The sequence below is a fragment of the Myotis daubentonii genome, chromosome 2, assembly GCF_963259705.1.
Source record: "Myotis daubentonii chromosome 2, mMyoDau2.1, whole genome shotgun sequence".
NCBI lineage: Eukaryota > Metazoa > Chordata > Mammalia > Chiroptera > Vespertilionidae > Myotis > Myotis daubentonii.
In genome coordinates this window covers 53,342,595-53,369,765 of record NC_081841.1, presented here as the reverse complement: position 1 = coordinate 53,369,765, position 27,171 = coordinate 53,342,595, and the positions used below count along the sequence as shown (strand labels likewise).

At 45.3% G+C, this 27,171-nt stretch overlaps 1 protein-coding gene across 13 annotated transcripts; it reads left to right on the top strand.

The window, feature by feature from the left end:
• Positions 1-233: 233 nt before the first annotated feature.
• CSAD (cysteine sulfinic acid decarboxylase) lies at positions 234-25,455 on the top strand. 13 transcript variants are annotated; one of them, XM_059683007.1, is made up of 16 exons: positions 3,582-3,601; positions 13,075-13,213; positions 13,469-13,605; positions 13,885-14,011; positions 14,091-14,181; positions 14,969-15,075; positions 15,501-15,616; positions 16,340-16,419; positions 16,711-16,765; positions 21,820-21,936; positions 22,012-22,076; positions 22,363-22,444; positions 22,859-23,058; positions 23,201-23,252; positions 23,629-23,718; positions 24,613-25,455. In XM_059683007.1, the coding sequence occupies exons 3-16, from the start codon at positions 13,480-13,482 to the stop codon at positions 24,784-24,786; spliced, it is 1,482 nt and encodes a 493-aa protein (XP_059538990.1). In that variant the 5' UTR covers positions 3,582-3,601; positions 13,075-13,213; positions 13,469-13,479; the 3' UTR covers positions 24,787-25,455. The 13 variants fall into 13 exon arrangements, 10 of the variants coding, with proteins under 10 accessions (XP_059538983.1, XP_059538984.1, XP_059538985.1 ...); XM_059683006.1 differs by lacking the exon at positions 3,582-3,601 and adding an exon at positions 3,896-3,916; XR_009451219.1 differs by lacking the exons at positions 3,582-3,601; positions 13,075-13,213 and adding an exon at positions 234-939 and having other exon boundaries at positions 22,859-22,948; positions 24,613-24,659.
• The last annotated feature ends 1,716 nt before the right edge of the window (positions 25,456-27,171 follow it).

Genomic DNA, 27,171 nt, shown 5'->3' with positions numbered 1-27,171 from the left:
AAACTAGAAAGGGAGATGGGGCTGTTAGGTGCAACATCCTCAGGCTATCCAACCTGTAGTGACCTGAACTCTGTGTGTGTGTGTGTGTGTGTGTGTGTGTGTGCCAGAGTTACCTTTCTAGGCCGAGAAGAAACTGGTCTCTTGGGGAAGGGGGGAGGGAACAGCCAAGAAGAGCAAAAGTAACTGGGGTCCCTTGTGGAGGAACCGCAACTGGCCAAACGCTTGCATTTGTGACCTGAGGAATGGAAGAAGGGAGCGGAGGCCCTGAAGGGGCTTTTGTGCGGAGTGGGCCATCCGCGAAGCTCTGTTAAGGTGGCCAGAACTGCGGTGGAGAGAAACTCAGGGGCTACCACTGGGCACTTGGGTGCAGGAGGCAGAAACCAGACTGGCAGCGTGCACCCCGGCCGGGCCACGCGCGCGCCTTCTCCGAATCCGCCCGAAGGTGCAGAAACTCACTGCGGAGGTGGAAGGCAGGCATGCGAGGACTCGCGCTGCGCTTTCCCCCCTCCCTCCCTCCAGCCGGCGAGCCGGGGAGCCTAGCGACGGGACAGAGACGCAGAGCGGCGAGGAAGGTGCGTGCAAGGTGCGTGCTCGCGCCCGCGTTCCCTCCAAGCGAGCCCCCCTTTCTTGGGTCGGTCACGCGGCGGGCGGGAGCGTGGGCGGGGGGCGGTGCGCGCGCGCGGCCTCTTCCACTCCCCGGGGAGCCCCCTCCCTTCTCCACGCGCCCCTCCTCCCTTCCCCTCCCCCTGCCCGCGCAGCGCCCCACGGCCTGCGAGCTGCTGAAGCGCTGCCGTCTGCTCGGACGACGCTGCGCTCCCCGGGGCGTGCTCCTACCTGCCAGGCGCGGCCTCCAGCGGGCTCACCCACTGCGCGACGCCTCCTCCAGGCCCAGTACCCTGTGCCAACCCCGTGGCCGCCGCTGCCCCCGCCGGGACCGAGGCAAGTTTACAAACACCAACCCCGGGCCTGCTTCCCCGGAAGCACTTTCCCCTCCCCCTCGTCCTCTCCGCTGCACAGCTACATCCACTTCCGGGCTGGGGAGCCTGGCCGGGCGGGGACAGCTAGCAAAGGGGTGCTGCCGAGGACCCAGGGAATGGGGTGTAGCTGGTGCGTGAATGGGCGGTGCCTTCGCACAGAAAGGAGGCTGGTGGTACGGCGCATGCGCCGTGGTGCGGGCGAGTCCCACGCGGCCATCTTGACTGAGGGCAGGAACGGAGGTCCAGAAATGACGGAGCGGCTGTGTGCTTTTTAAAGGTTTTGTCAGAGACTCCTCAAAAAAGCGCCATCACTCTACCTACGTTCTTCGTGGACGTTCTCTCGGTCGCTTTTGAACCTGGTGCCCCAAACAGAGCCAGAATAGTTCGTAACCCCACCATTTCACGTAACTCGGCCGAGGTTGTCATTACTTGAGGTTTCCATCAGGCCCAGTCAGCTGGGAGAGGAATTAAGTTTTATAAATTTTTTTAAAACTATATTTTATTTATTTTTTACAGAGAGGAAGGGAGAGGGATAGAGAGTTAGAAACATCGATGAGAGAGAAACATGGACCAGCTGCCTCCTGCACATCTCCCCACTGGGGATGTGCCCACAACCAAGGTACATGCCCTTGACCGGAATGGAACCTGGGACCCTTCAGTCCGCAGGCCGACGCTCTATCCACTGAGCCAAACTGGTCAGGGCTAAGTTTACATATTTTAGATAAAGTAAGGGAGAGAGAGGAACATCACATGCCCCCACCCGGATCCAACCGCAACCTAACTATGTGCCCAAATAGGGATTAGAACTCTCCACCTTTTGTGTACGGGATGACGCTTCAACCAATTGAGCCACCCGGCCAGGGCGAGTCAACTTTCTGTGCACGCGCCTGATGTGTACACTCAACTCCAATCTGAAAATGGATGCCCCGCGGTGCATCCCCGCCAGGCTGGTCACCTTACACCGCTTCCCCCTTTATTCCAGACCCTCCGGCGTCTGACACTGGGCTCACTTGGGAAAAACTTTAGGACTTCCCTCAGGAGGAAACTCCTTTCATTGGAGAAGGCGATGCAGGATGATGCTTGGGCCTGGCCGCATTAGGAAAAAGGGAACGATCCTTTCTTCAAATTCTCCCAATTTTAGCTATTAGGAAGTGGTCCTGCTTAAGGTGGACTATGCGAAGTGCACCTGATGGAAGGCAATATCCATTCCATTTAGGCCCCAGCTTCTGTGGTAGGTACTGTCAGGTTGTGAGTTTTGGAGAATCAGTAGAGATAGTAAAAGAAAAAAAACTCCCTAACTGGTTTGGCTCAGTGGATAGAGTGTTGGCCTGCGGACTGAAGGGTCCCAGGTTGGATTCTGGTCAAGGGCATGTACCTTGGTTTTGGGCACATCCCCAGTAGGGGGTGTGCAGGAGGCAGCTGATTGATGTTTCTCTCTCATCGATGTTTCTAACTCTCTATCCCTCTCCCTTCCTCTCTCTAAAAAAAAAAAATCAATAAAATATATTTAAAGAAAAAAAAAGAAAAAAAACTTTACTTATGAAAGAAGATAATTCCCAGCCACTTTTTAAAAAAATATATATTTTATTGATCTTTTACAGAGAGGAAGGGAGAGGGATAGAGTTAGAAACATCGATGAGAGAGAAACATGGATCAGCTGCCTCCTGCACACTCCCCACTGGGGATGTGCCCGCATCCAAGGTACATGCCTTGACTGGAATCGAACCTGGGACCGTTGAGTCCGCAGGCCAATGCTCTATCCACTGAGCCAAACCAGTCAGGGCTCCCAGCCACTTTTTGCACACAGGTTTCATTTCCTTGGGCAGTCCATTAGTTGAGTTTTTTCGCTCAAGTTTTTTCGCTCTTAGGATCATCATAAAATTGAGATAAAATGGAGTGAAACTGTCAGCAATAAGTTTTTACAAATTAGCTCATTTATTTTAACAATTTATGCAACAAAAGGATAGAAGGTAAAAAATGTTTAGTTTCCCTCTCTTACTGCCCCATGCTCCTGAAGGTAGTCATTTTTGTCAATTTGGTACATATATTCCCAGGCTTTTTCTGTTCATACGAAAAAAATTTTTTTCCATTTAGAACATTTTTTGAGCATGTACAGTATGCCATTCGGTGTATTTTAGACATCTAAGTGAGTTCACATCTTTAAAAAAAAATTAAAAAAAAATATATATAGTTGATTTCAGAGAGGAAGGGAGAGAGAGCGAAAGAGAAACATAAATGATGAGAGAGAATCATTAATTGGCTACCTCCTGCACACCCCATTGGGAATTGAGCCCAAAACCCAACTGGGAATGAGCTGTGACCTTGTGTTTCAGAGTCAGTGCTCAACTACTGAACCACACCAGCCAGGCTCAGTTTAGAATTGTTGCATAGTATTCCAACTTATGTCTGTACTTTAGTTTTCCAGACCCATCCTGATGAACATTTAGTTTAGTTCCAATTTTTGTCTGTTTTATAAACAATGCCATAATGAACATCCTTATATAGTTAGCCTTTTCCATTAGATAGATTTGTAGAAAGGATACGTGCATTTTAAATTTTAACAAATTCTGTGAAATTGCATTTCAAAAGTTTGTAAGAATTTGTGCATTTACTCAGAACCATGTGTGAGTATCTCCATTTCATACAACCTTGGCTATACTGGATGCTATGAATTTTTTATACGGTTGCTAATTCGGTAGGTGAAAAATAGTAATTTCATTGTTTCGTTTGGCATTAATAGTGGAATTGAGCATCTCTTGGTTTTTTTTAAAATATATTTTTATTGATTTCAGAGGGAAAGGGAGAGAGAGAGAGACAGAAATATCAGTGATAGGATGGAATCATCGATCAGCTGCCTCCTGCACAACGCCACTGGGGATTGAGCCCACAGCCTGACATGTGCCCTGACCTGGAATTGAACTGTGACCTGGTTCATAAATGTATGTTCAACCACTGAACCATACCGGCCAGGCAACCCCCCTATTTTTTTCCCCATTTTATTTTATTTTTAAATTTAAATTCTTTTTTTTTTAAATATTTATTAAATCTTGCCGAAACCAGTTTGGCTCAGTGGATAGAGCATCGGCCTGCGGACTGAAAGGTCCCAGGTTCGATTCCGGCCAAGGGCATGTACCTGGGTTGCGGGCACATCCCCAGTAGGAGATGTGCAGGAGGCAGCTGATCGATGTTTCTCTCTCATCGATGTTTCTAACTCTCTATCTCTCTCCCTCTCTCTCTGTAAAAAATCAATAAAATATATTAAAAATAAAATAAAATAAAATTTATTAAATCTTTATTGTTCAGATTATTACAGTTGTGCCTCTTTTTTCCCCCCATAGCTCCCCTCCACCTGGTTCCCACCCCACCCTCTGCGCTTACCCCCCCACTGTCCTCATCCATAGGTGTATGATTTTTGTACAGTCTCTTCCTGTATCCCCCACACCCTTTTCCCTCTGAGAATTGTCAGTCCACTCCCTTTCTATGCCCCTGATTCTATTATATTCACCAGTTTATTCTGTTCATCAGATTTTTTATTCACTTGATTTTTAGAATCACTTGATAGATATGTATTTGTTGTTCATAATTTTTTTAAAAATATATTTTATTGATTTTTTTACAGAGAGGAAGGGAGAAGGAGAGGGATAGCAAGTTAGAAACATTGATGAGAGAGAAACATCGATTCAGCTGCCTCTTGCACACCCCCTACTGGGGATGTGCCCGCAACCCAGGTACATGCCCTTGACTGGAATCGAACCTGGGACCGTTGAGTCTGCAGGCCGACGCTCTATCTGCTGAGCCAAACCAGCTAGGGCCATAATTTTTATCTTTACCTTTTTCTTCTTCTTCTTCTTAAAGAATACCTTTCAGCATTTCATATAATACTGGTTTGGTGGTGATGAACTCCTTTAGCTTTTTCTTATCTAACCTTCAATTCTGAATGATAGCTTTGCTGGGTAGAGTAATCTTGGTTGTAGGTTCTTGCTATTCATCACTTTGAATATTTCTTGCCACTCCCTTCTGGCCTGCATGGTTTCTGTTGAGAAATCAGCTGACAGTCGTCTGGGTACTCCCTTGTAGGTAACTAACTGTTTTTCTCTTGCTGCTTTTAAGATTCTCTCTTTGTCTTTTGCTCTTGGCATTTTAATTATGATGTGTCTTGGTGTGGTCCTCTTTGGATTCCTCTTGTTTGAGGTTCTCTGTGCTTCCTGGACTTATAAGTCTATTTCTTTCACCAGGAAGGGGAAGTTTTCTGTCATTATTTCTTCAAATAGGTTTTCAATATCTTGCTCTCTCTTCTTCTTCTGACACCCTCATAATTTGGATGTTGGTACGCTTGAAGTTGTCCCAGAGGCTCCTTACACTATATTTTTGGATTCTTTTTTCATTTTGCTTTTCCGGTTGAGTGTTTTTTGCTTCTTCGTATTTCAAATCTTTGACTTGATTCTTGCGATCCTCTAGTCTGCTGTTGGAACTCTCCATAATATTCTTTATTTCAGTCAGTGTATGCTTAATTTCTAGTTGGTCCTTTTTCATATCCTCGAGGGCCTCACTAGATTTATGGAGGATCTCACTAAATTTATTGGCGGTTTCTAGAAAATTCTTGAAAAACCTTATAACCATGGTTTTGAACTCTATATCCAGTAGTTTGCTTTCCTCCATTTCTGTCATTTGTGACCCGTTTCTTTGTCTCCGCATTTTGGCTGCTTCCCTGTGTTGATAGAGTGGCTTTCTGTGCTAGGTGTCCTATAGGGCCCAGTGGCTCAGCCTCCCCAATTACCTGAGGTGGACACTTTTGGTGCACCCCTTTGTGGGCTGTGTGCACACTCTTGTTGTAGTTATGCCTTGATTGTTGTTGGTATCACTGGGAGGAATTGACCTCCAGGCAAATTGGCTGTGAGAATCAGCTGTGTCTACGGTGGGAGAACTTCTGTGCTGGAGACACCCTTCTGGGGCAAGACTTTCTTCAGTGGGGCTCTGGTGCTCACTGAGTCTGCCCCCTGAGTGTGTCCCTTATGGATCTGAGGAGTTGTAATCTGGATGGTCCCACTCTGACCACTGGGTACACTGGCACTTGGATCTCTAAGGAGGTGCTAATTTAGCCTCTGCCTGAGGCTACCCAGCACGAGCTATGGAGAGATCTGCAGATTCCTCTTCTTTGTTTGGGGTTTGGAGGTGCCCAGATGAGGCCCAGCTGTGAAGCAATGCAAGCTGCTCTGGGGCCTTGGGCCTTCTTTTGGATGTTCTGGGTCTCTCTGACCCAGCTGCAATTTGTTAGGTAATTTTAGATCTCAAAGGGCCAGCCCATTCATATGCAAAAGCCTCTGCTCACAGCTTTGGTGGGGCGGGGTCTTAGGGAATCAATAGGGCGGAGCAAACAGCTATGGCTGATCCTCAGCCCTGCCCTAAGAGGCCCCGGGTCTCAGTGTCCCACGGTAATCGCTGCAAGCACCTCTGAGAATAGTATGATTTTTAAAATATTTTAAAATATTTTCTCTTGGATTTTCATTTATCTTTCAAGCTGCCCTCGAGTACCACCCGATGCCAAACAATCCAGTTTCTCCCCATATGAGTCTGGGTCCCCAGAGACTCGCCCGGAACTGGAGTTCAGGGCCATCGGGAACTTGTGACTCCTTCCCGATTGAAAAAGACAACCACGTCCTCAGTTGCCAGCCCTTTCCGCATGCGCCTCCGTACCTCTGCACTTTACTTCCACACCTCCTCTGGGTCTCAGTGTGCTTTTCTCTTTCCTTCTAGTTGTAGAATTTCCACTCAGCCAGTCTTCCTGTGGCTCTGGATAATGTCCGTTTTGTCTTTTATTTGTATTTTTAAAGTGGTTGTGCGAGTCAGCAATTTCAGGTGTTTACCTATGCTATCATCTTGGTTTCTCCTTAATTTAAATTCTTTATTGTTTAAAGTATTACATGAGTCTCCTTTTCCCCCCATTGACCTCTCCCTGGCTGCTCCCACCCCCCAGCACATACCCTCATCCCCCTACTGTCTATGTCCATTGGTTATGCTCATATGCATGCATACAAGTCCTTTTGTTGATCTCTTAACCTCTTACCGCCTGCCTTCCCTCATAGGTTGGACCGTCTGTTTGATGCTTCGATGTCTCTGGTTCTATTTTTGTTCATCAGTTTATGTTGTTCATTATATTCCATAAATGAGTGAGATCACATGATATTTATCTTTCTCTGACTGGCTTAATTTGCTTAGCATAAGAGCATCTCTTGTTTTTTGTTTTTTGTTTTTGTTTTGTTTTTTACCATTTCATTGTTTCACTACCTGTTCATCTTTTACCCCTTAAGAAAAGTAGTCATTTCTCTATTTCCTATTGACTGGTAGAAATCTTCTTTATGTTATATTAACTTTTTATTTATCAGATGCATTTAAAATATTTTCTCTTGGATTTTCATTTATCTTTCAACTTTTTTTTCCAGAGCAAAAGTTATGCTTTATGGAAAACACTTGTAACATTCCTATATAGGCACAAAACAAGAATGTTTACTATCAAAATGATTATACTACTAGAGCTCCTGGTCACTCAAAAATATCTCATCATTTTCATATATTCATCTACAAAGAGACTTAATTGACAAAATAGTAAAACTAGTGAGTTTAGTAGCATGGCCAGATGTAAGATTAACAAATTATATAATATAACAACAATAACCAACCATAAAAATGTCATAATCTCATTCACAATAAAAGTTTAGACATTTCTAGAAATAAATTTAACAGGAAACTTCAAGTCATATAGTATTTTAAAAAAATCATACTATTTTAGAGAAAGACAAAAAGGGCCAAGGACTTGATTAAATGGAGAGTTTTACCATGTCCATTAGTAGGAAGACTTAATATCATAGAGACCTAGGTTTTTGTTATATGTTAAGTTAAATTATAATTAAAACAGGACTTTTCAAGGAACTTAAACTTACTTTTTTTAAAGAATATATATTTTATTGATTTTCTACAGAGAGGAAGGGAGAGGGATAAAGAGTTAGAAACATCGATGAGAGAGAGAAACATCGATCAGCTGCCTCCTGCACACTCCCTACTGGGGATGTGCCCGCAACCAAGGTACATGCCCTTGACCGGAATCGAACCTGGGACCCTTGAGTCTGCAGGCTCTATCCACTGAGCCAAACTGGTTAGGGCAACTTATTTTGTTTTGTGTTTTTCTTAATCCTCATCTGAGGATATTTTTTTCCATTGATCTTTAGAGAGAGAGGAAGGGAGGGAGGAGGGGTGTGAAAGAGAAAGAGAGAGATTTAACTGGTTGCCTCCCAAACTGGGGATCAAACCTGCAACCTAGTCAAGTGAACCTAAGACCCTTAGGTCTGCAGGCCAACGCTCTAACCACTGAGAAAACTGGCCAGGGCTAAACTTATTTTAAAATTTACATGGAAAGCAATAATTGCAAGGAGAGGAAAAACCATTTTGGAATACACTGAGTTGGGGGGAAATAAAGCCATCAGTGATCTTTAACCAATTTAATGGTGTCTGTCTTTACACAGACTCTTAAAAAAATTTTACCTAGTCAAATCTGCCTGTGGCTTTTGGGTTTTTATGACATGCTGCTTCAAGATTATAAAAATATTTCCTTTTGGTATTCTTATACTTGTATATTTTTAGTTTATATCTTTGTGTCAGCTGCAGTTTATTTTTGTGTATGGTGAGAGGTAGTTAGAAATACCATACTTAAAAGGGACCAATAGGTACTAGCCTAGAAGTCAGAAATCAGCAATCTAGGCTTGCTCCCATATTACCTTTGTAATCTTAGACAAGTTAATTCTATCTGGCCCAAGAGACCTCATCTTGAAAATGAAGATACATAAGTAAATAAATAAATACCTTTTCAGACTAATTTCTAGCACTAATGTGAGGAAATAATGAGATTATAGATGAGAAGGCTTTGAGAAGAAACAAATATTTTGCAAATCTTCTAAGTTATTAGTATAGATTTTTTTTGGTTTATGCAAATCAAATGTTAGTGGAATGCAGTATTATTTTTCTGTACTTGAAAATTATTGATTCACCAAGTGTTTATTGAGTGCCTTTGTGCAAGACCTGGGGGAAGGGAGGGGAGAGTGGGGAAGATGAAAACTTAACTTTTTTTTTTTGAGTGCCTATTTTGTATTTGGTGCCTTTTAAAATTTATTTCAGAGAGGAAGGGAGAAAGAGAGAGAGAGAGAGAGAGAGAGAGAGAGAGAGAGAGAGAGAGAGAGAGAGAGAGAGAGAGAGAGAAACATCAGTGATGAGAGAGAATCATTGATTGACTGCCTCTTGCATGTCCCCACTTGGGATCTAGCCTGCAACCTGGACATGTGCCCTGACTAGGAATTGAACCTGTGACCTCTGGCCTGGCTGTATTTAGTGCTTTTCTTTTTTTAAAAAAAAAAAATATTTTTTATTAATTTCAGAGAAGAAGGAAGGGGGAGAGAGAGAGAGAGAAACATCAGTGCTGAGAGAGAGTCATTGATCAGCTGTTTCCTGCATGACCCCCCCTGGGGAGCAAGACCACAACCAGGCATGTGCCCTTGCCAGGAATTTAATCCGAAACCCTTCAGCCTGCAGGCTGACACTCTATCCACTGAGCCAAACCATCTACGGTTTTGGTGCTTTTCTTAAAGAAGGCTAAGAATTAGTCCTCTCCCTCACAATGGGTACTCAAAGAGAATAGGCGCCTCTCTATGAATGTGGGTGTTGAGTCGGTAGATACCATAGAAGCAGTGTTTTCATTTTCTAACAAGCCTGGCTGTGAAAGGGCTTTAAGAGGCTCCTTCCCTAATCCATTTGCCCACAGGCAGGCCCCCTCCTGTGTGACCTTCCCAGACTTCCATGGTACACACTTCTCTCAGGACCACTCCATCATTTATTCAAATGGTATTGTAATGAATACCAATTAGTGTTTTCCTGCACCAGCTCTCTATAGCTTTAAGGAGAGCCTAAGTGTTTTTTCCTTTCTGAAGGCTACTCTGGGCCAGTTGAACAGAGTTCATTAGCCCTGCCTATCCATCATAAACTTCAAATCTATTGTGGTGAGAATGCCTTCATTTTACCTGCCAGCCTCCCTTCTGGCCTTTTAGCTGACAACTAGTAAATACTCAGCCATGTTTGCTGAACTAGCTAAACCCAGTCCTTTCTTGAGAGCCAGCTGGTCTCTGTGATAGAAATGAGCAGTATATGGCTACCTTTGTCACTCAAATCTTTGGGATGATAGTGGGTTGAGGAATTGGGAAAGCACATGATGTACTAGGGCAGTGGTCGGCAAACTCATTAGTCAACAGAGGCAAATACAACAGTACAACGATTGAAATTTCTTTTGAGAGCCAAATTTTTTTAACTTAAACTATATAGATAGGTACATTGTTATTAATTTAATTAGGATACTCCTAAGGCTTAGGAAGAGCCACACTCAAGAGCCAAAGAGCTGAATGTGGCTCGAGAGCCGCAGTTTGCCAACCACTGTACTAGGGTCATTCCTTGAGCCTGGAGCTTTGTGTATTTTGGAATTCTTGTTGCCCCTTAATTCCTTCCTAATCTTTTTTTGTTGTTTAAAAATAACCTTTATTTTAATTATATAAGTAATTGAAATTATCATATAAAATTATAAAAATATAGAGGCATATAAATAAGAAAATAAAAATTATAATTCCAATACCCCAAAATAACCACAGTTAATATTTTGAAGACTTTCCCCATCTTTTTCAGTCTTTTTGTATAGAGAATGACTGCTAGTAGCTATGGGGTTTCTTTTGGGGATGATGAAAATGGTCTGGAATTAAATAACGTAATCAGTGCACAACTTGTGAATAAATTTTTCAAAACCACTGAGTTGTATTCTTTTTTTTGTTTTCATTGTTAACAAACATTGTTTATTGGGAATGAGTTGTATTCTTTAAAAGGGTGAACTTTATGAGCTTTTATTTTTCTAAAAATGTTTGTAGATACATGCACACAGTATTGTCGTTTTCTGAACTGAAATTTACAGTATTTTTGCTCCTTTATTGCTGTGTGTTTCAGCATGTTTTCTAAGAATAAGAATGTTCTCTTAGCCTAGCTGGTTTGACTCAGTGGATAGAGCATTGGCCTGCAGAGGAAGGGTCTCCGGTTTGATTCCTGTCAAGTTGCAGGCTTCATCCTGACCCTGGTCAGGGCGCATGTGGGAGGCAACCAATCGATGTGTCTCTCTGTCTCTCCCCCTCCTTTCTACTCTTTCTAAAAATCAATGGAAAAATATCTTTGGGTGAGGATTAACAAACAAACAAAAGAATGGTCTCTTAGCCCTGGCCCGTGTGGCTCAGTTGGTTGGGTGTCGTCCCATGCACCAAAAGGTTGCTGGTTTGATTCCAGATCAGGGCACATGCCTTGGTTGTGATTACAAAATCCGAATTCATAAGGTGAGTCACACTGAAATCCACAACCACATGAAATTGCACCAATGTTCCCAAATGCGGATTGGCTCTTAACCGGTTAAAAATGCAGATTTTGTAATCAAAGAAAACATGATAATTTCAAGAGAAACATCAAAAGTGCTTTATTCAAAGTAATATCCATCGCTAGCTACAAATTTGCCCCATCTTTTAAGTAATTTGTGGATACCGTCCCAATAGAACTTTTCTTGTTTTGAGGCAAACCATTCAGAGACCCAATTTTCCACTTCTTCGTATGTTTTGAAGTGCTGCTCAGAAAGTGCGTGTGCCATCAATCGGAACAAGTGGTAATCTGAAGGAGCTGGCCACAAGGCTTTAGCTGCACCCTGACTCTCAAATTTGCTTTCTATTCTAGCATCTCATCAGAGCTCGGCCTGACCACCTCCCATATGAGTATCTGTAGCCCCAGGACACCTCCACGTGGATGAGTGTTTCCAAGAAATAGGCATTTACTTTCCCTCCAGCTTCCCCTTTCTGCACCCTAATTTCTTTCGGGGGGATGATTATTTTTCCAGTCACCCAGGCTTGAAACCCCAAGGTTATCTTTGACTCTTCCTTCTCCTCCAACGTAGATTCCGTGTAATCTAGTGAGTGGCCACGCCTGCAGCTTCCTGTATCTGTCCTTTCCTACGGACACCATCCTATTCCAGTGTGGACCACCTCTTGTCTGGTTTATGGCAACAGCCTATTACTTCTGCATCCTGCTGCTTAACACTGGTCTTTGGAGAGCATCAATTTCATCACATTTTTCTTGACACGGAATCTTTCAGTGACTTCCCATTTTCTGCAGGAAAAAATTTAGATTCTTTGGCCTGGCTGGCACTCCAGGCTCCCCATAATCTTGTGCAGCTGTGCTCCTGTATCACTCTTGCAGACCCTTCCTCCAGCCAGTTGGGCCCTTTCGCTGACCTTAGAACAAGCCATACTCCTTCCTGATGTAAGCTCCTGGCATTCCTGCATGCCTCTCTTCCTCCTCTTCGCCAATCTCATTTCTCCTGCCCACTTTCAAGATTCAGCTCCAGTCCCACTCTGATCTTCCCCAGTCTTCAGCCTTCTCTTTTGCTGAATAATGCTTGGGGTCAGCACCCAGCCATGCCCCGGGTACAACTGTTGCGTGTGCATCTGTGTCTTCCCACTGGGACAGAAAGGCTTTCTCAGTCCCCAGCACCCTGTCATGAACACAGCTGGTGTTCGCTTCGAACAGCCACTCCCTGTTTATTGAGCGCACTCAGCCTGCATGGCACAGGGTTACACTTGTTTAACAAAGTGCTTCCTCACTGTAACCTCCTTTCCTTCCTGCTCTGGGAGAGGGCTTTAGAAATCGGGACAATTCTGAAAAGACTGTGGGGGGCGGGATGCAGAGATTGGCCTCTGAGACCTGCCTGAACCACTGGTCTCCCTCAGGCTCCCCCCACCTCAGTCTCTCCCCTCCCCTTGCTCTTGTCTCCCTGCCAAACATATCCCAGGAACCCTACCCTGGGCCCTTTGGTTCAGGTGGGAAGCCACTCTTTCTGCTGGCTCTCTGCTCCTCTTAACCCTGATGTTAATGTGGCACGTGTTTGTGCCTTTGATCTCATCTCCCCCTTCTTTATGTCAGCTAATGATTATTCAGAGGACTTAACCTAGTGTCCCTATCCCAAATCTGTGTCCGTTTTCTTTAGGGCAAGGTCATGGGAGTGATGTCATGGTCATGTGACTGCTGCCTGTACTCATTCCCTCTGCTTCCCTGGTACTAACATTCTGAAAAGCAAATTGTGTAACCTGCCTCCAGCTCACCGGAACAGAGACCTGAGCAGAAAGGTAACCCTTTTGTTGCTGCGTTAGGTGGGCAGTGGCCACTAGATTTCACCTGATCTGTGCTAACTGCCTTTTTCCCTCTCCCCTGTTTCTACTGGCTTTCTCCCTGGATGCTCTCATTTGCCCTTATCTATACAGTGAAGGCCAGGACTGAGCTGCAGGATTGAGGCCTTAGGCTCCTTAAGGGGTTGGGGTTCTTGGTTAGGTCCAGGTGGGGTACGCAGGCTGAGTAGGGAATAACTCCTGCTCTGCTCACAGATTTCATCCTGATGGCTGACTCTAAACCACTCCCCTCCCTTGACTGGGACCCCGTGGCTGCGGAAGCCTTGCTCCGGGACGTGTTTGGGGTTGTTGTGGATGAAGTCATCTGGAAAGGGACCAGTGCTTCCGAGAAGGTGGGTCCTTTCTCCCTGTTCTTTCTGCCCATCAACGCGGCTCAGAACTTTGCTCCCCCAACAAGACTTTTTCACAGACTTCTCCCACTGTGTGCCTCAGGGATTATATACTGGGTCTTACTGTGTTTATTTACCCTTGTTCATGTGTTGCTTTAAAAATATTCCTGACTTGTTGCTTTAAGTGCATGTTGGTGGTGTCTTGTGTATACTGAGATGTGGTTTGGGCAGCAGTCGATAGAGTGTCTAAGGGCCCCCAGAATTTCCCACTTCTCCCCCTAGGTCTGCGAGTGGAAGGAGCCGGAGGAGCTGAAGCAGCTGCTGGATTTGGAGCTGCGGAGCCAGGGGGAGTCAAAGGAGCAAATCCTGGAGCGGTGCCAGGCTGTGATCCGCTACAGCGTGAAGACCTGTGGGTCCTGGGTTCTGGTGGGGAGAGTGTCTGGAGTTTGCACCCAGCTCCACTCTGAGCTCCCTGTCCCCTTCTCCAGGTCACCCTCGCTTCTTCAACCAGCTCTTCTCAGGGTTGGATCCCCATGCCCTGGCTGGGCGCATTGTCACCGAGAGCCTCAACACCAGCCAGTGAGACATGCCCAGGGCCCCTCCCACCACTCCTCGGAGGATATGGGTTTGCACATGCCTGGGGGGAGGGGAGGAAAATGATTTTCCCCCATCCCTGTTTTCTGGAAGTCTCTGCTGGCAGAGTCTTCCCCTTTGTGCCCTTCAGGCTCCCTTTCTCTAAGCTTTCTCCTGCCTCACCCTAGTTTGTTCTCATTCTTTAAAAAAAAAAAAAATCTATTAATTGGTTTTTAGAGAAGGAGAAAGTGAGAGAGAGAAACATTGATTTGTTCCATTCCTGTATTCATTGGTTGTTTTTTTTGTTGTTGTCAATCCTCACCTGAGGATATTTTTTCCATTGATTTTTTCAAGAGAGTGGAAGTAAGGGGGGAGGAGAGAGAGAGAGAGAGAGAGAGAGAGAGAGAGAGAAACATCGATGTGAGGGAGACACATTGATTGACTCCCTCCTGTACCCACCCTGACCAGTACGTGCTCTTGACTGGGAATTGAACCCCCCAACGCTCTAACCACTGAGAAACATTGACCAGGGCCATTGGTTGATTCTTGTATGTGCCTAACTGAGTATCAAATTTGCAACCTTGGTGTGTTGGATGACGCTGTAATCAGCTGAGCTACCCAACCAGGGCCTGTTCTCATTCTTGCTTCCTTGGTTCTTTGTCACCAACTCCTTTCTCTCTTTGGGCCCTTCCCTCACTCCTTCTTACCCCCTGCTCTCTCTGACTCCTCTGAGAGTCTCACCTGGCCTCCTTTCCTGTCCGCTCCCCTTTCTCATTGTCCCTTCTCCTGGCAGGTACACTTACGAAATCGCCCCCGTGTTTGTCCTCATGGAAGAAGAGGTGCTGAGAAAGCTCCGGGCGTTGGTGGGCTGGCGCTCTGGGGATGGGGTCTTCTGCCCTGGTATGTGAGAAGGAGGGGTGTCTTTCTTTGGCCTTTTAAAGGGTTCTTCCTTCCTCACCATTCTCTTGCTCTAAGCAGGGCTTAGAGCTCTTTGTTTCCCCTCCAGCTAAGCTCTGGCCACACCAGAAAGAGGCTGCCCAATACCCTGCCTCCCCCTGTTTGCCAACAGTCCATGGGATCAGTGCTCCAGTGCCTGCTCTCTCTGGGTGGGGGCTGTCCTGGGGACAGCCCAGGATATGTAGGGGGTAGTCAGGGAATCTAGATCCCTGGGCTGTTCTGGGCTATCGTGGCATTGTAGAGACCTGGGAGCCAATCCTTCGTGTGTGTGTTTTTATCAGTTCTTCTGGGTAGAGAGGTCAAGAGGGGCAAGCTCCAGTTTTGACCCACTGTCTGTCCCTCTTGCCGCCATCCCCTCCCTATGACAGGTGGCTCTATCTCCAACATGTATGCGGTGAACCTGGCCCGCTATCAGCGCTTTCCCGATTGCAAGCAGAAGGGTCTCCGGGCACTGCCACCCCTGGCCCTCTTCACAACGAAGGAGGTGGGGAAGAGGCACAGGCCTCCCCTGGGCTCCTGATTCTAACCTCTAGCCAGTGAGTCCAAGACCTGTCAGGGTCTCTGCTGCCCAGTCCCGTCGCTTCCAAGGCCAGCCTGCCCCCGGTGTATGTGCTTCCTTCGAATCGGGGGCTCCATCCACCTTGCCTTCAGCTGTGGGGGAGGGAACGGGAAGGGGCAGCTAGTGAGGTGGACACAGTCCACACCCTTTCTACCTAGAGGGTGGTCCTTGGACCAGCAGCATCAGTATCACGGGGGCGTTTGTTAGAAATGCAGAATCTCAGGACTCACCCCAGAGTATCTGACTCTGCGTTTAATCAAAGACCCTGGTGATTTGAAGGCTCATGAATGCTTGAGAAGCCCAGGTCTACAGGATCTCACCTATTACATCATACACTGGGCTTCTATTAGTCTCTCTCTCCTCCCCATCCACCCTGCCTCTCACCCTAGCCCAGGGGTGGGCAAACTTTTTGACTCGAGGGCCACAATGGGTTCTTAAACTGGACCGGAGGGCCGGAACAAAAGCATGGATGGAGTGTTTGTGTGAACTAATATAAATTCAAAGTAAACATCATTACATAAAAGGATACGGTCTTTTTTTTTTTTTTTTTTTTAGTTTTATTCATTTCAAACGGGCTGTATCCGGCCCGTGGGCCGTAGTTTGCCCACGGCTGCCCTAGCCTGACATGCTCTCTGCCTTTCTCCACAGTGTCACTACTCCATCAAAAAAGGAGCTGCTTTCCTGGGACTTGGCACCGACAGTGTCCGAGTGGTCAAGGCAGATGAGAGGTGACGGTCCTGTCCTTGTGGCCCTGACCGGCTTGGTGCAGCGTGCCTTCCTGCTGTGAGAAGCTCTGGCCGCAGGCCCACGCCTCTGGTGGACTTCTCTTCACTCTCTGTTTCTACACAATAGTTGCTTCTGTCTCTCAGTGCTAGAGTCTCCTGCCCTGTGCCCTGAGATGTCTTAGGGAAAAGATCAACACTGTGGCCTCTGTATTGCGAACCCCACATTACCCTGCTCTCAACACTTCCTAGCCTAGAGAGCAGTTCCTCCTTTACCCACTCGGTTTTTTTTTCCAGAGGGAAGATGATCCCTGAGGATCTGGAGAGGCAGATCAGCCTGGCCGAAGCTGAGGTGAGTGAGTGAGGGGCACCGGGGTGTGGTGGAGGCGGAGCTGGGCGTGTTTTTTTCTTGGAGGATTCTGTGGGCTCTCCCTGATCAAGGCACCCTCATCCCTCTCCTTGATCTCGGTGCCTGCCTGCACTGAGAGAGCCTGAGGGCCAAGGACACTCTGTGGTCCTCTCGGGAGCCTGCTGAGAACCACAGGCAGGAGCAGGGCTGAGTTACTGAGTGGAACTCCGAGGCGGCACCACAGAGAGGGTGCCGGCAGCCCGAGGTGTAGGCGGAGGTTCCTGTGAGCTGAGGGTCGGTGCAGAGAGCCTTGGGAGGATGTGTGGGCCGGTGTGAGGAGTGCAGGCTGTGCGAAGTGGGGAGGGTGGAGGTCCCCACACGGGGGCTGTTGGACGGCTGCACCCACCTTGGAGGGCATTTTGGCACTATCTATAAATTGTAAATGTATCTGTCCACTGATTCAGAGTCCCACTGCTAGGATCTATTCTATACATCATCATCACAGTACTTAGAATTCTGTGCACTGGAGCTAAGTGTAAAATTTTTAAAAATTTAATGTCTATCAGTAGATAAATTATGATACCATATCTGTGTGTCTTGGTTTCTTCCTTTATAAAATGAGCATAATGTAGAAGTTATCACATAGGATCATTGTAAGGATTAAGTGAATTAATATATGTAACGCATTTAGAGCCCATGAAGCACTATACATATTGGCCGTTGTTATTATTGGAGTACTATGTAGACATTTAAAAGAATAAAGTGGGGATATAGATACTAACATCAAAATACCTCCACCATATATTTAAGTCTGTATATATATATATAAAGTTTATATAGCAAATTGCAGTAAAGGAAGGACAGTGTGATGAGCCTGTTGTTACTGGGAACAATATGAATTTATTGACGTAGGGATGTTACCTCTCGTAGCAGTATGAGCAGCAATTAGAACAGTAGAGTAGGCCCTGGCCGGGCAGCTCAGTTGGTTGGAGCGCCATCCTGATATACCAAGGTTTTGGGTTCAATCACCGGTCAGGGCACATACAAGAATCAACCAGTCGCCCTGGCTGGTTTGGCTCAGTGGATGGAGTGTTGGCCTGCGGACTGAAGGGTCTCTGGTTTGATTCCGGTTAGGGGCACATGGCTGGGTTGCAGGCTCCATCCCCAATAGTGGGTGTGCAGGGGGGAGCTGATCAATGATTCTCTCTCATCATTGATGTTTCTATCTCTCTCTTCCTCTCCCTTCCTCTCTGAAATCAATAAAAATATATTTTTTAAAAAAAGAATCAACCAATGAATGTATAAGTGGAACAACAAATTGTTGTTTCCCCACTCCTCTCTCCCTTCCTCTCTCTCTAAAATCAGTTTAAATAAATAGAACAGTGGGGTATCACTTTTATTGTATAAACTTTTTTGGGTAATGGCTTTTTATTTTTTATTATTCACTTATTTATTTTTAAAATATTTTAGTTGATTTCAGAGAGCCTGGAGCCTGAGGATGTCCCCTGACCGGGAATCAAACCATGACCTCCTGGCTAATAGGTCAATGCTCAACCACTGAGCCATGCCGGCGGGACTGGGTAATGGCTTTTTTGAAAAAAAATATTTTTTTATTAATTTCAGAGAGGAAGGGAGAGGGAGAGAGATATAGAAACATCAATGATGGGAGAGAATCATTGGTTGGCTGCCTTCTGTATGCCTCCCACTGAGAATTGAGCCGGCAACCCAGGCATGTTCCCTGACCGGAAGTCAAACCATGACCTCCTGGTTCATAGGTCAATGTTCAACCACTGAGTCATGCTGGTCAGGTGGTAATAGCTTTCTTTATTAAGATAGAATTACATTCTCATGCCATACAATTTACCCACTTATAGTATACAATTCAGTGGTTTTCAACATATTTACAGAGTTGTGCAACCATCAGTACAATAAATATTAGAATATTTTCATCATTCTCAAAAGAAACCCCATATCTTTTAGCCATCAATCTCCAATATTCCCATACTTCTTTCCCATTAGGAAACCACAAATCTACGTGCTGTCTCTATGGATTTATCTATTCTGGATTTTTCATAGAAATGGAATCATCCTATACATGGTTTTTGTAATGGACTTCTTTTGCTTAGCATGTTTTCAAGGTTCATTCATATTGTAGCATGTACCAGTTCTTCATTCTTTCTTATTGCTAAATAATATCCCATTCTATAGATATACCACACTTTATTTATCAATTTCTTAGTTGATGGACATTTGGGTTATTTCTAGTTTGGGGATATTATAAGTAGTGCTGCTCTAAACATTTGTGTACAAGTTTTTATGTGAACATATTTTTTTAAATTTCTTCTGGTTATATACCTGGTAGTAGAATGGCTAAGCCATATGGTAATTCTATATTTAACCTTTGAGGAACCACCAGACTGTTTTTCTTTTTTTTTTTTTTTTTTTTTTTTAAATATATTTTATTGATTTTTCACAGAGAGGAAGGGAGAGAGACAGAAAGAGTTAGAAACATCGATGAGAGAGAAACATCGATCAGCTGCCTCTTGCACATCCTGTGCCCGCAACCCAGGTACATGCCCTTGACCGGAATCGAACCCAGGACCTCTCAGTCCACAGGCTGACGCTCTATCCACTGAGCCAAACCGGTCTCGGCTCCCAGACTGTTTTTCAAAGTGGCTGCTCCAGTGTATAATCCCACCACACTGTATAAAAGGGTTCCAGTTTCTCCACGTCCTCATTGACACCCGTTACTTCTCTTTCTGATTATAGCTATCTTAGTGGGTGTGAAGTGGTACCTTGCTGTGGTTTTGATTAGTATTTCCCTTATGACTAATGATGTTGAGCATCCTGTCATGTGCTTATTCTTTTCCATTCTAGATATAAATCTCTTATCAGATTTATGATTTGCAAATATCTTCTTCCAGTGTCTACATTGTTTTTTCACATTCTTGAGGGTGTCCTTTGAAGCACAAAAGTTTTATATTTGATAAGGTCCAATTTATTTTTTCTTTGGTTGCTTGTGTTGTTTTTTAAATTGATTTCAGAGAGGAAAGGAGAGGGAGAGAGAGAGAGAGAAACATCAATGATGAGAGAGAATCACTGATCGGCTGCCTTCTGCTCAATTGGGAATCAAGCCTGCAACCCGGGCACGTGCCCTGACTGGGAATCGAACTGTGACCTCCCGGTTCATAGGTCGTAGGTCAACACTCAACCAGTGAGCCACTGCAGCTGGGCTCTAACTGACTTTTTAATATGCTCTTACACCCTGCAAACTTGCTGAACTCATTTATTAATTCTAATGTGTTTGTTGTTGTTAATCCTCACCTGAGGATATTTTTTCCATTGATTTTTAGAGAGTGGAAGGGATGGAGGGAAGGAGGGGAGAGACAGAGAGACTTGACCGGGAATCAAACAGGCAACCCTTTCAGTGCATGGCCCTATGTTCTCACCACCAAGCCACACTGGCTAAGGCTAATTCTAATAGTTGTTTTAGCGAACTCCTTAGGATTTTATAGATACAATATCATGTTATCTGTAAACAGAGATCTTTTTTTTTCCTTTTCAATCTGGATGCCTCTTATTTTATTTTCTTACCTAATTGCCCTGCTAGAACCTCAGTACCATGTTGAATAAAAGTGAGGAGAGTGGGTATCCTTGTCTTGTTTCTGATCTTAGGGTGAAGTCTTTTAGTCTTTCACCGTTGATTATAATGTTAGCTATGGTTTGTATTTTTTTTTGTATGTTTTGTGTTTTTTATTTTAGAGACAGAGGAAGGGAGAGAGAGAGAAACATTGATGTAAGAGAAGCATTGACCAGTTGCCTCCTGTATGTACCCCAACTAGGGATCAAACCCACAACCTAGGTATGTGCCTGACCTGGAATCGAACCCACATCGTTTTGGTATACGGATAACACTCCAACAAGTGAACCAGCTGGGCTGGCTGTGGTTTCTGTAGTTGCTCTTTATCAGGGTGAGAAGGTTCCCTTCAATTTCTAGATTGTTGAGTATTTTTATCATAAAGGAGTGTTGGAATTTTCTCAGATGTTTTTCTGTTTCTATTGAGATGATCGGTAGACCACATTGGGATGTGTTTTCCTCCCTTTTCCTATTGATAGGGTATATTTGGGTATATTATTTTAATTGAATTTTGGGTATTAACCCAAGCTTGCACTCCTGGAACAAATCCCATTTTGTCATGGTGTCTTGTTCTCTTTATGTTGTTACTTCAGTTTGCTAGTGTCTTTCAGATTTTATGTCTGCATTCATAGGAGATGTTATCTGTAGTTTTCTTGTGATGTTTTGTCTGGTTGAAGTAGCAGGTTAATACTTGCCTCATAGGATGAATTCAGGAGTGTTTCCTCCTCTCTTTTTTTTTAGAAGTCAGTGAAGAACTGATACCGCTTCTTTTTTAAATGTTTGGTAGAATTGACAAGTGAAGCCATTTGGGCCTGGGTTTTTCTTTGTGACATTTTTTTTTAACTATTAACTCAATTTATTTTTTTAAAAAAGACATTTTTATTGATTTCAGAGAGGAAGGGAGAGGGAAAGAGAGATAGAAACATCAGTGATGAGAGAGAATCATAGACCAGCTGCCTCCTGCATGCCCTACATTGGGGATTGCCCCACAACTCGGGCATGTGACCTGACTGGGAATCAAACCGTGACCTCCTGGTTCATAGGTAGACGCTCAACCACTGAGCCACACCTGCTGGGTTCAATTTCTTTATAAACTTTTGTACTACTAGAAATTATAAAATATCATTTGATTTTCCAGTAAGGCATTAAAATTTTTTGAAAGAGTATGAGTTTTGGAGATAGACCACCAGACAGATCTAGGTTTGGGTTCCATCTCTGGAGCTTCAGCTTGGGGGCAGGTTTCTTCACACCTCTGAATCTCAGTGTCCTCACCTGCAAATTAAAGGGGACGGTAGTACCTTGTAAGGTTGAAAGGACCCAGGTAAGGCATGCGGAGAATTTAGAGCTGGGCTCTGGCAACCAGGCTCTGGGTTGCTTTTTGGATGCACAGCCTCTTTCTCTCCCTGCATTTTTGCATTAGGGTGCTGTGCCGTTCCTGGTCAGTGCCACCTCTGGGACTACTGTTCTGGGGGCCTTTGATCCCCTGGAAGCAATTGCTGACGTGTGCCAGCGTCGTGGACTGTGGCTGCACGTGGACGTGAGTAGGACTTGGGCCTGAGGGTGGGGTGGGCTGAGCTGAGGCCAAGCCTGTGCTGTTCCTTCTGCTACACAGGCCGCCTGGGGTGGAAGCGTCCTGCTGTCACAGACACACAGACATCTCCTGGATGGGATCCAGAGGTGCCTACAGCCCCTGTCCCCTGCATCCCACTTTTCAAATGCTTGATCCATAGAATAGTCATGGTCAGGGAGCTTTCAGTGGCGGTGGGCAAGGAGGCTGGTGGGAGGGGTTTGGCGAGATGGCTGACTGGGGCTGGAGTTCAGGTGGCAGACATAGCAATTCTCCCTGGCTGCTGGGCGGGGGTGAGGCTGAAGCTCCTTTTACTGAGGTCTGGAAAGGGGAGGCAGCTTGGCTGGGTAGCTTGAGGAAGAGCCAGCTCACCCAGCTTTGCTGTGTCCACCCCAGGGCTGACTCCGTGGCCTGGAACCCCCACAAGCTCCTCACAGCAGGCCTGCAGTGCTCAGCTCTCCTTCTCCGTGACACTACGGTGAGCCTTCCCCAGCCCTGGCCTGGTCCCTGCTCTCACCTTAGACCTTCTCTTCTTTTCTATCCAACCTTAGAGGGGTCCTGGCCTTGCTGTGTTCTACTTACCACCCCATCTGAAGCTGCATATCTGTGGCCACCCTAACTCCCTGTAGTGGTTCTCACTCCCCCGTGGCCTGTCTTCAGGCAAAGGAAAAGTTTCCAGCTTGAAGTTGCAATTGAAGGGATCCTGGGTTGAGTTTGGGAAGAACTCTGGGTGTTAGGAGAAAACCCAGAGAAAGGGGTCTGAGTCAGCGGGCAGCTATCCCGTCAGTGCCGCCTGGTCCAGGGAAAGGGATGGGTAGACTGAGCTAAGAAAGCGCTAGAGGAAACCTGGGTGGGGAGCGTGGGGTCTGACAGTCTCTCATCCCACCCACAGAATCTGCTCAAGCGCTGCCACGGGTCCCAGGCCAGCTACCTCTTCCAGCAGGACAAGTTCTACGACGTGGCCCTGGACACGGGAGACAAGGCGGTGCAGTGTGGCCGCCGGGTGGACTGTCTGAAGTTGTGGCTCATGTGGAAGGCACAGGGCGGGCAAGGGCTGGAGCGGCGTGTCAACCAGGCCTTTGCCCTTGCCCGGTAGGAGTGGAGGGTGGTTCCAGTTCTCCTCCCCAGGTCCCTTCCCCAAAGCCTTCTGCTGCTGTCAGTGCCTCTCCAGTCATTTTCTGGGTCTTCTGTTTTCTTCCCCCTCCTCCTGTGATTGCTCACTCGCCGTTTGAAGATACCTGGCGGAGGAGATGAAGAAGCGGGAAGGATTTGAGTTGGTCATGGAGGTATGGCCTCCCCCAGTGATGGCGAACCTGTGACACGCATGTCAGAGGTGACACGCGAACTCATTTTTTGGTTGATTTTTCTTTGTTAAATGGCATTTAAATATATAAAATAAATATCAAAAATATAAATCTTTGTTTTACTATGGTTGCAAATACCAAAAAATTTCTATATGTGACACGGCACCAGAGTTAAGTTAGGGTTTTTCAGAATGCTGACACGCCGAGCTCAAAAGGTTCGCCATCACTGACCTACCCGGTTCTCTTTGTTCCTATGTCCTCGTAGTCTGTCCTACACGCAAAGCCCTGCTGGACGCAGAGGAGCGGTGAGAGGGGGCACTTTCTCAGCTCACACCTTTCTCTTCCTCATTCCTTCCAGCCAGAGTTTGTCAATGTGTGTTTCTGGTTTGTGCCTCCCAGCCTGCGGGGCAAGCAGGAGAGTCTGGATTACAGTGAAAGGCTGGCTAAGGTAGGCTTTCTCCTCCCTGGGGCTCTGGTTAACCGAGTTGAGCAAATGGATGCAGCTGATGTGTTTCTGCCCCCTGCTGGCTGTGGGTGGCATGGCAGGTCCCTTGGCTGGTTTCCTGCTCCTGAGCTGGGGACTGAACTGGAAAACACCAACTTGTCCTCATTTCTCAGGGATGTGGATGGAGAATCGGGAATGTTTCTGGAAAGTAAGCAGAAGATAGAGAGGGCATTACAGATAGGTTGCCAGTGTACATAGACCCCTGTGCTGGGAGTTGTACTGGGAGCTCAGGTCTGGGACAGAGAGCTTTACTCACTGATACTGGGGAAAAACAACCAGTAAGGCCAGTCCAGACCTGCCTCCTGGAGCTGAGAAGATATGTCCTACATCCCTCTGATAGGTTGGTGGTAGGTGCTGCAGATGACCTGAAAGGACAAGATTGTTCTTGCCCTTAAGGAATAATACTAGGAAAATAAGAGTTACCTATTTGAAACCAGTATGTTCACGGAAATCCTGTAAATATGCGTGTTAGGTCACAGAGTACAGAGCAAAAATATTACAGGAATTCAGAGAGGGGAGAAGGTGTTAAGGATGACAGAGGCTTGAAGTTAGACTAAAACAGTGTTGGGAGTCAGGGAAAAGTTAGGATTCGACAGAAAATGTGACAACCTGGAGATAAGTGAGATAAGGAATAGAGCAGATGGTAGAGGAAGCAGGTTGGACATGGCGGAGAAGGTAAACTGGGGCCGGGTCAGGATCACAGCAATGAGCGGCCGCCGGAAGGTGGCTGGGGCGGAGGGAAACGCACCTTGGGTAACTCACTGGCCAGGAAGTTACCTGGCCCAGCCCTCACCTGACCCCACGCTGCAGCTAGACACCCTCTGGATCCTTCCACAGGTGGCCCCAGTACTCAAGGAGCGCATGGTGAAGGAGGGCTCCATGATGATCGGCTACCAGCCCCATGGGACCCGGGGCAATTTTTTCCGCTTGATCGTGGCCAACCCCGCGCTGACCCAGGCCGACATGGACTTCCTCCTCAACGAGCTGGAGCGGCTAGGCCAGGACCTCTGAGTCCTCCTTTCACTGCTGGCCTTGACCCTCCTTCCTCCGCTCTGGCTCTGCGGACCCCTCCCCCTGTTCCCAGACCAATCTTTTTAGGAAACAGAGTGGCTGTAATAATGTTTATATCCTTTGACCTACTAACTCTCCTCTTAAATATGTGATATTAGGAGAATGTTTAATGAACTACAGTATATTCTTATGATAGAATGTTAGGCTGCCTTCAGAATTATGTTTACAAAAAGGGTGTTTATTGATATGAGAAAAATAATTTTAATATAATGTTGAAAAATCTGGATATAGTACTTTATATATTATAATATCTGAGCTATATTAAAACATACATAGAAAAAGACTGATGAAATATGCCAAAACGTTAATAGTTTTACCTCAAATGGTATTACAGGCACTTTAGAAATTAACTTCTTACTCTGGCCGGTATGAGTTGGTTGGGCATTGTCCCATGTACCAAAAGGTTGCAGGTTTGATTCCTGGTAGGGGGTGTGCAGGAGGCAGCCGATCGATGTTATGCTCTCACATGAATGTCTCTCTCTCTCTCCCTCTCTAAAAAGTAAAAATAAATTTAACTTTTCATGCCTTTTGTGCTCCCTCCTTTTATCATAAAATGAATATGCATTACTCTTACAATAGAAAAATGATAAAGTTAAAATTTCAACTATATTATTTTGGTATGATTAGGAGTTTGTTACCTTTCAAGCAAGTAATGGAGAATACAAATTAAATCTTTTGTAAGGCAGTGAAAGATCCCAAAAATCTTTAGTGGGAGGGGAAAGGCCAAAAGTGGAGGCACTCTAAAATTAATTGTACTTTAGTGACATCGAAACAAAATGGGCACTGACGGTATCTTGAGACCAGAGCCTTATCCACTTACACTTAAAAATTCTCACCAGCTTGGCTGGGGTAGCTCAGTGGTTGAGCATCGACCTATGAACCAGGAGGTCATGATTGGATTCCCGGTCAGGGCACATGCCTGGGTTGTGGGTTTGATCCCCAGGCAGCCAGTCCATGATTCTCATCATTGATGTTTTTATCTCTGAAATCAATAAAAATATATTTTTAAAAAACCCTTGCCAACAAAAAAAGAAAAAATTTTCTTCTGTAATTTAAACAGAAATAAAAAAGAAAAACACACCCCAGAAAACCAAGTTAAAAGACAGCAACCAAACCACTGTTACATCTCCTGTTATTGCTACTGTCTTACGTAAAAACACTCATTTTACCCTTACAGTTCCGGGCTGGTGTTGCTCAGTCACTTTTTGGGAAAGGCGTTCAGTTACACAAGTAACTAAGGACAAGTGGCAAGTCTACCAGAACTTTCTGTTATTTCCAATTCCTAAAAATACCTTTTATGACAACAATAACATGGTCATGTAAAAGTCATCCAAAGTTACTTTCAAAGGCAAATAGAAACTGTCCAGACCATAGCAAAAGAACATCCGAATCGCAGGCCCAATTCTCTTGACCATTTTGGGGGGGTAGGAGAACATTTCTATTAATAAATTAATAATTCCCCTATAAACTTGTTATTGTTACAAATGGTATTTTAATATCTTCCAAGTAATAAAATCATTTTGAGAGTATTAATAATTTGAACTCCAAGCTCTAATCTTAGAGGTCTATAGTCCTAGCCGGTTTGGCTCAGTGGATAGAGCGTTGGCCTGTGGACCAAAGGGTTCCGGGTTCGATTCTGGTCAAGGACATGTACCTCGGTTGCAGGCTTCTCCCGGCCTGGGCCCTGGTCAGTACAGGAGGCAACCAATCGATGTGTTTCTCTCACATCGATGTTTCTGTCTTTCCCTCTCTCTTCCACTCTCTCTAATATTAATGGAAAAATATTCTCGGGTGAGGATTAAAAAAAAAAGGTCTATATATCTACAAAATGTCTTAAATATAGTTTTTTTTAAAAAAACTAAAAAGCAAACTAAAAAAATCATTATTTCATTATTTTCAACTCAAAGCAAAGCCAGAAAGCAAAAATAAAAACAAAATCTTCAAATTTCTTGAATCATCTCCATTTGAGAAATATTTTTAAGAGAAGGAAGACCGGAAAGACAGGACATAAAGTCAGCTAGTCACCTATTTTTCTCCAGCTTTATAAAACTGATGCTTCTTTTTCTCTTCCCAAAACTCAACCTCAAAATTTTTGACTGTGATATTACAGCCCCTCTTTGCTTCCTGTCTCCCGTGGACATTTACTGAGCTCCTGCTCTGTGTAGTTCTTTCCTCTGCCTCCAAAAGCTTAAGACTTAAGCAGTCATCCCTCAACCGAGGCACATCCCTGCTCGAGGGCCTTGCACCTGTCGTCCATCCCCCTTTGCCTCGGCGTTCACTCATCTACATGGCTTGCTCCCTCATTGCCTTTAGGTTTTTGTTCTG

Coding starts and splice junctions, on each gene's coding strand:
- CSAD (XM_059683000.1), top strand. CDS start 477: ATGCGAGGACTCGCGCTGCGCTTTCCCCCCTCCCTCCCTCCAGCCGGC. Junction 13,606..13,884: donor GGACCAGTGCTTCCGAGAAG/GTGGGTCCTTTC, acceptor TTCTCCCCCTAG/GTCTGCGAGTGGAAGGAGCC. Junction 16,766..21,819: donor TCAGCCTGGCCGAAGCTGAG/GTGAGTGAGTGA, acceptor TTTTTGCATTAG/GGTGCTGTGCCGTTCCTGGT.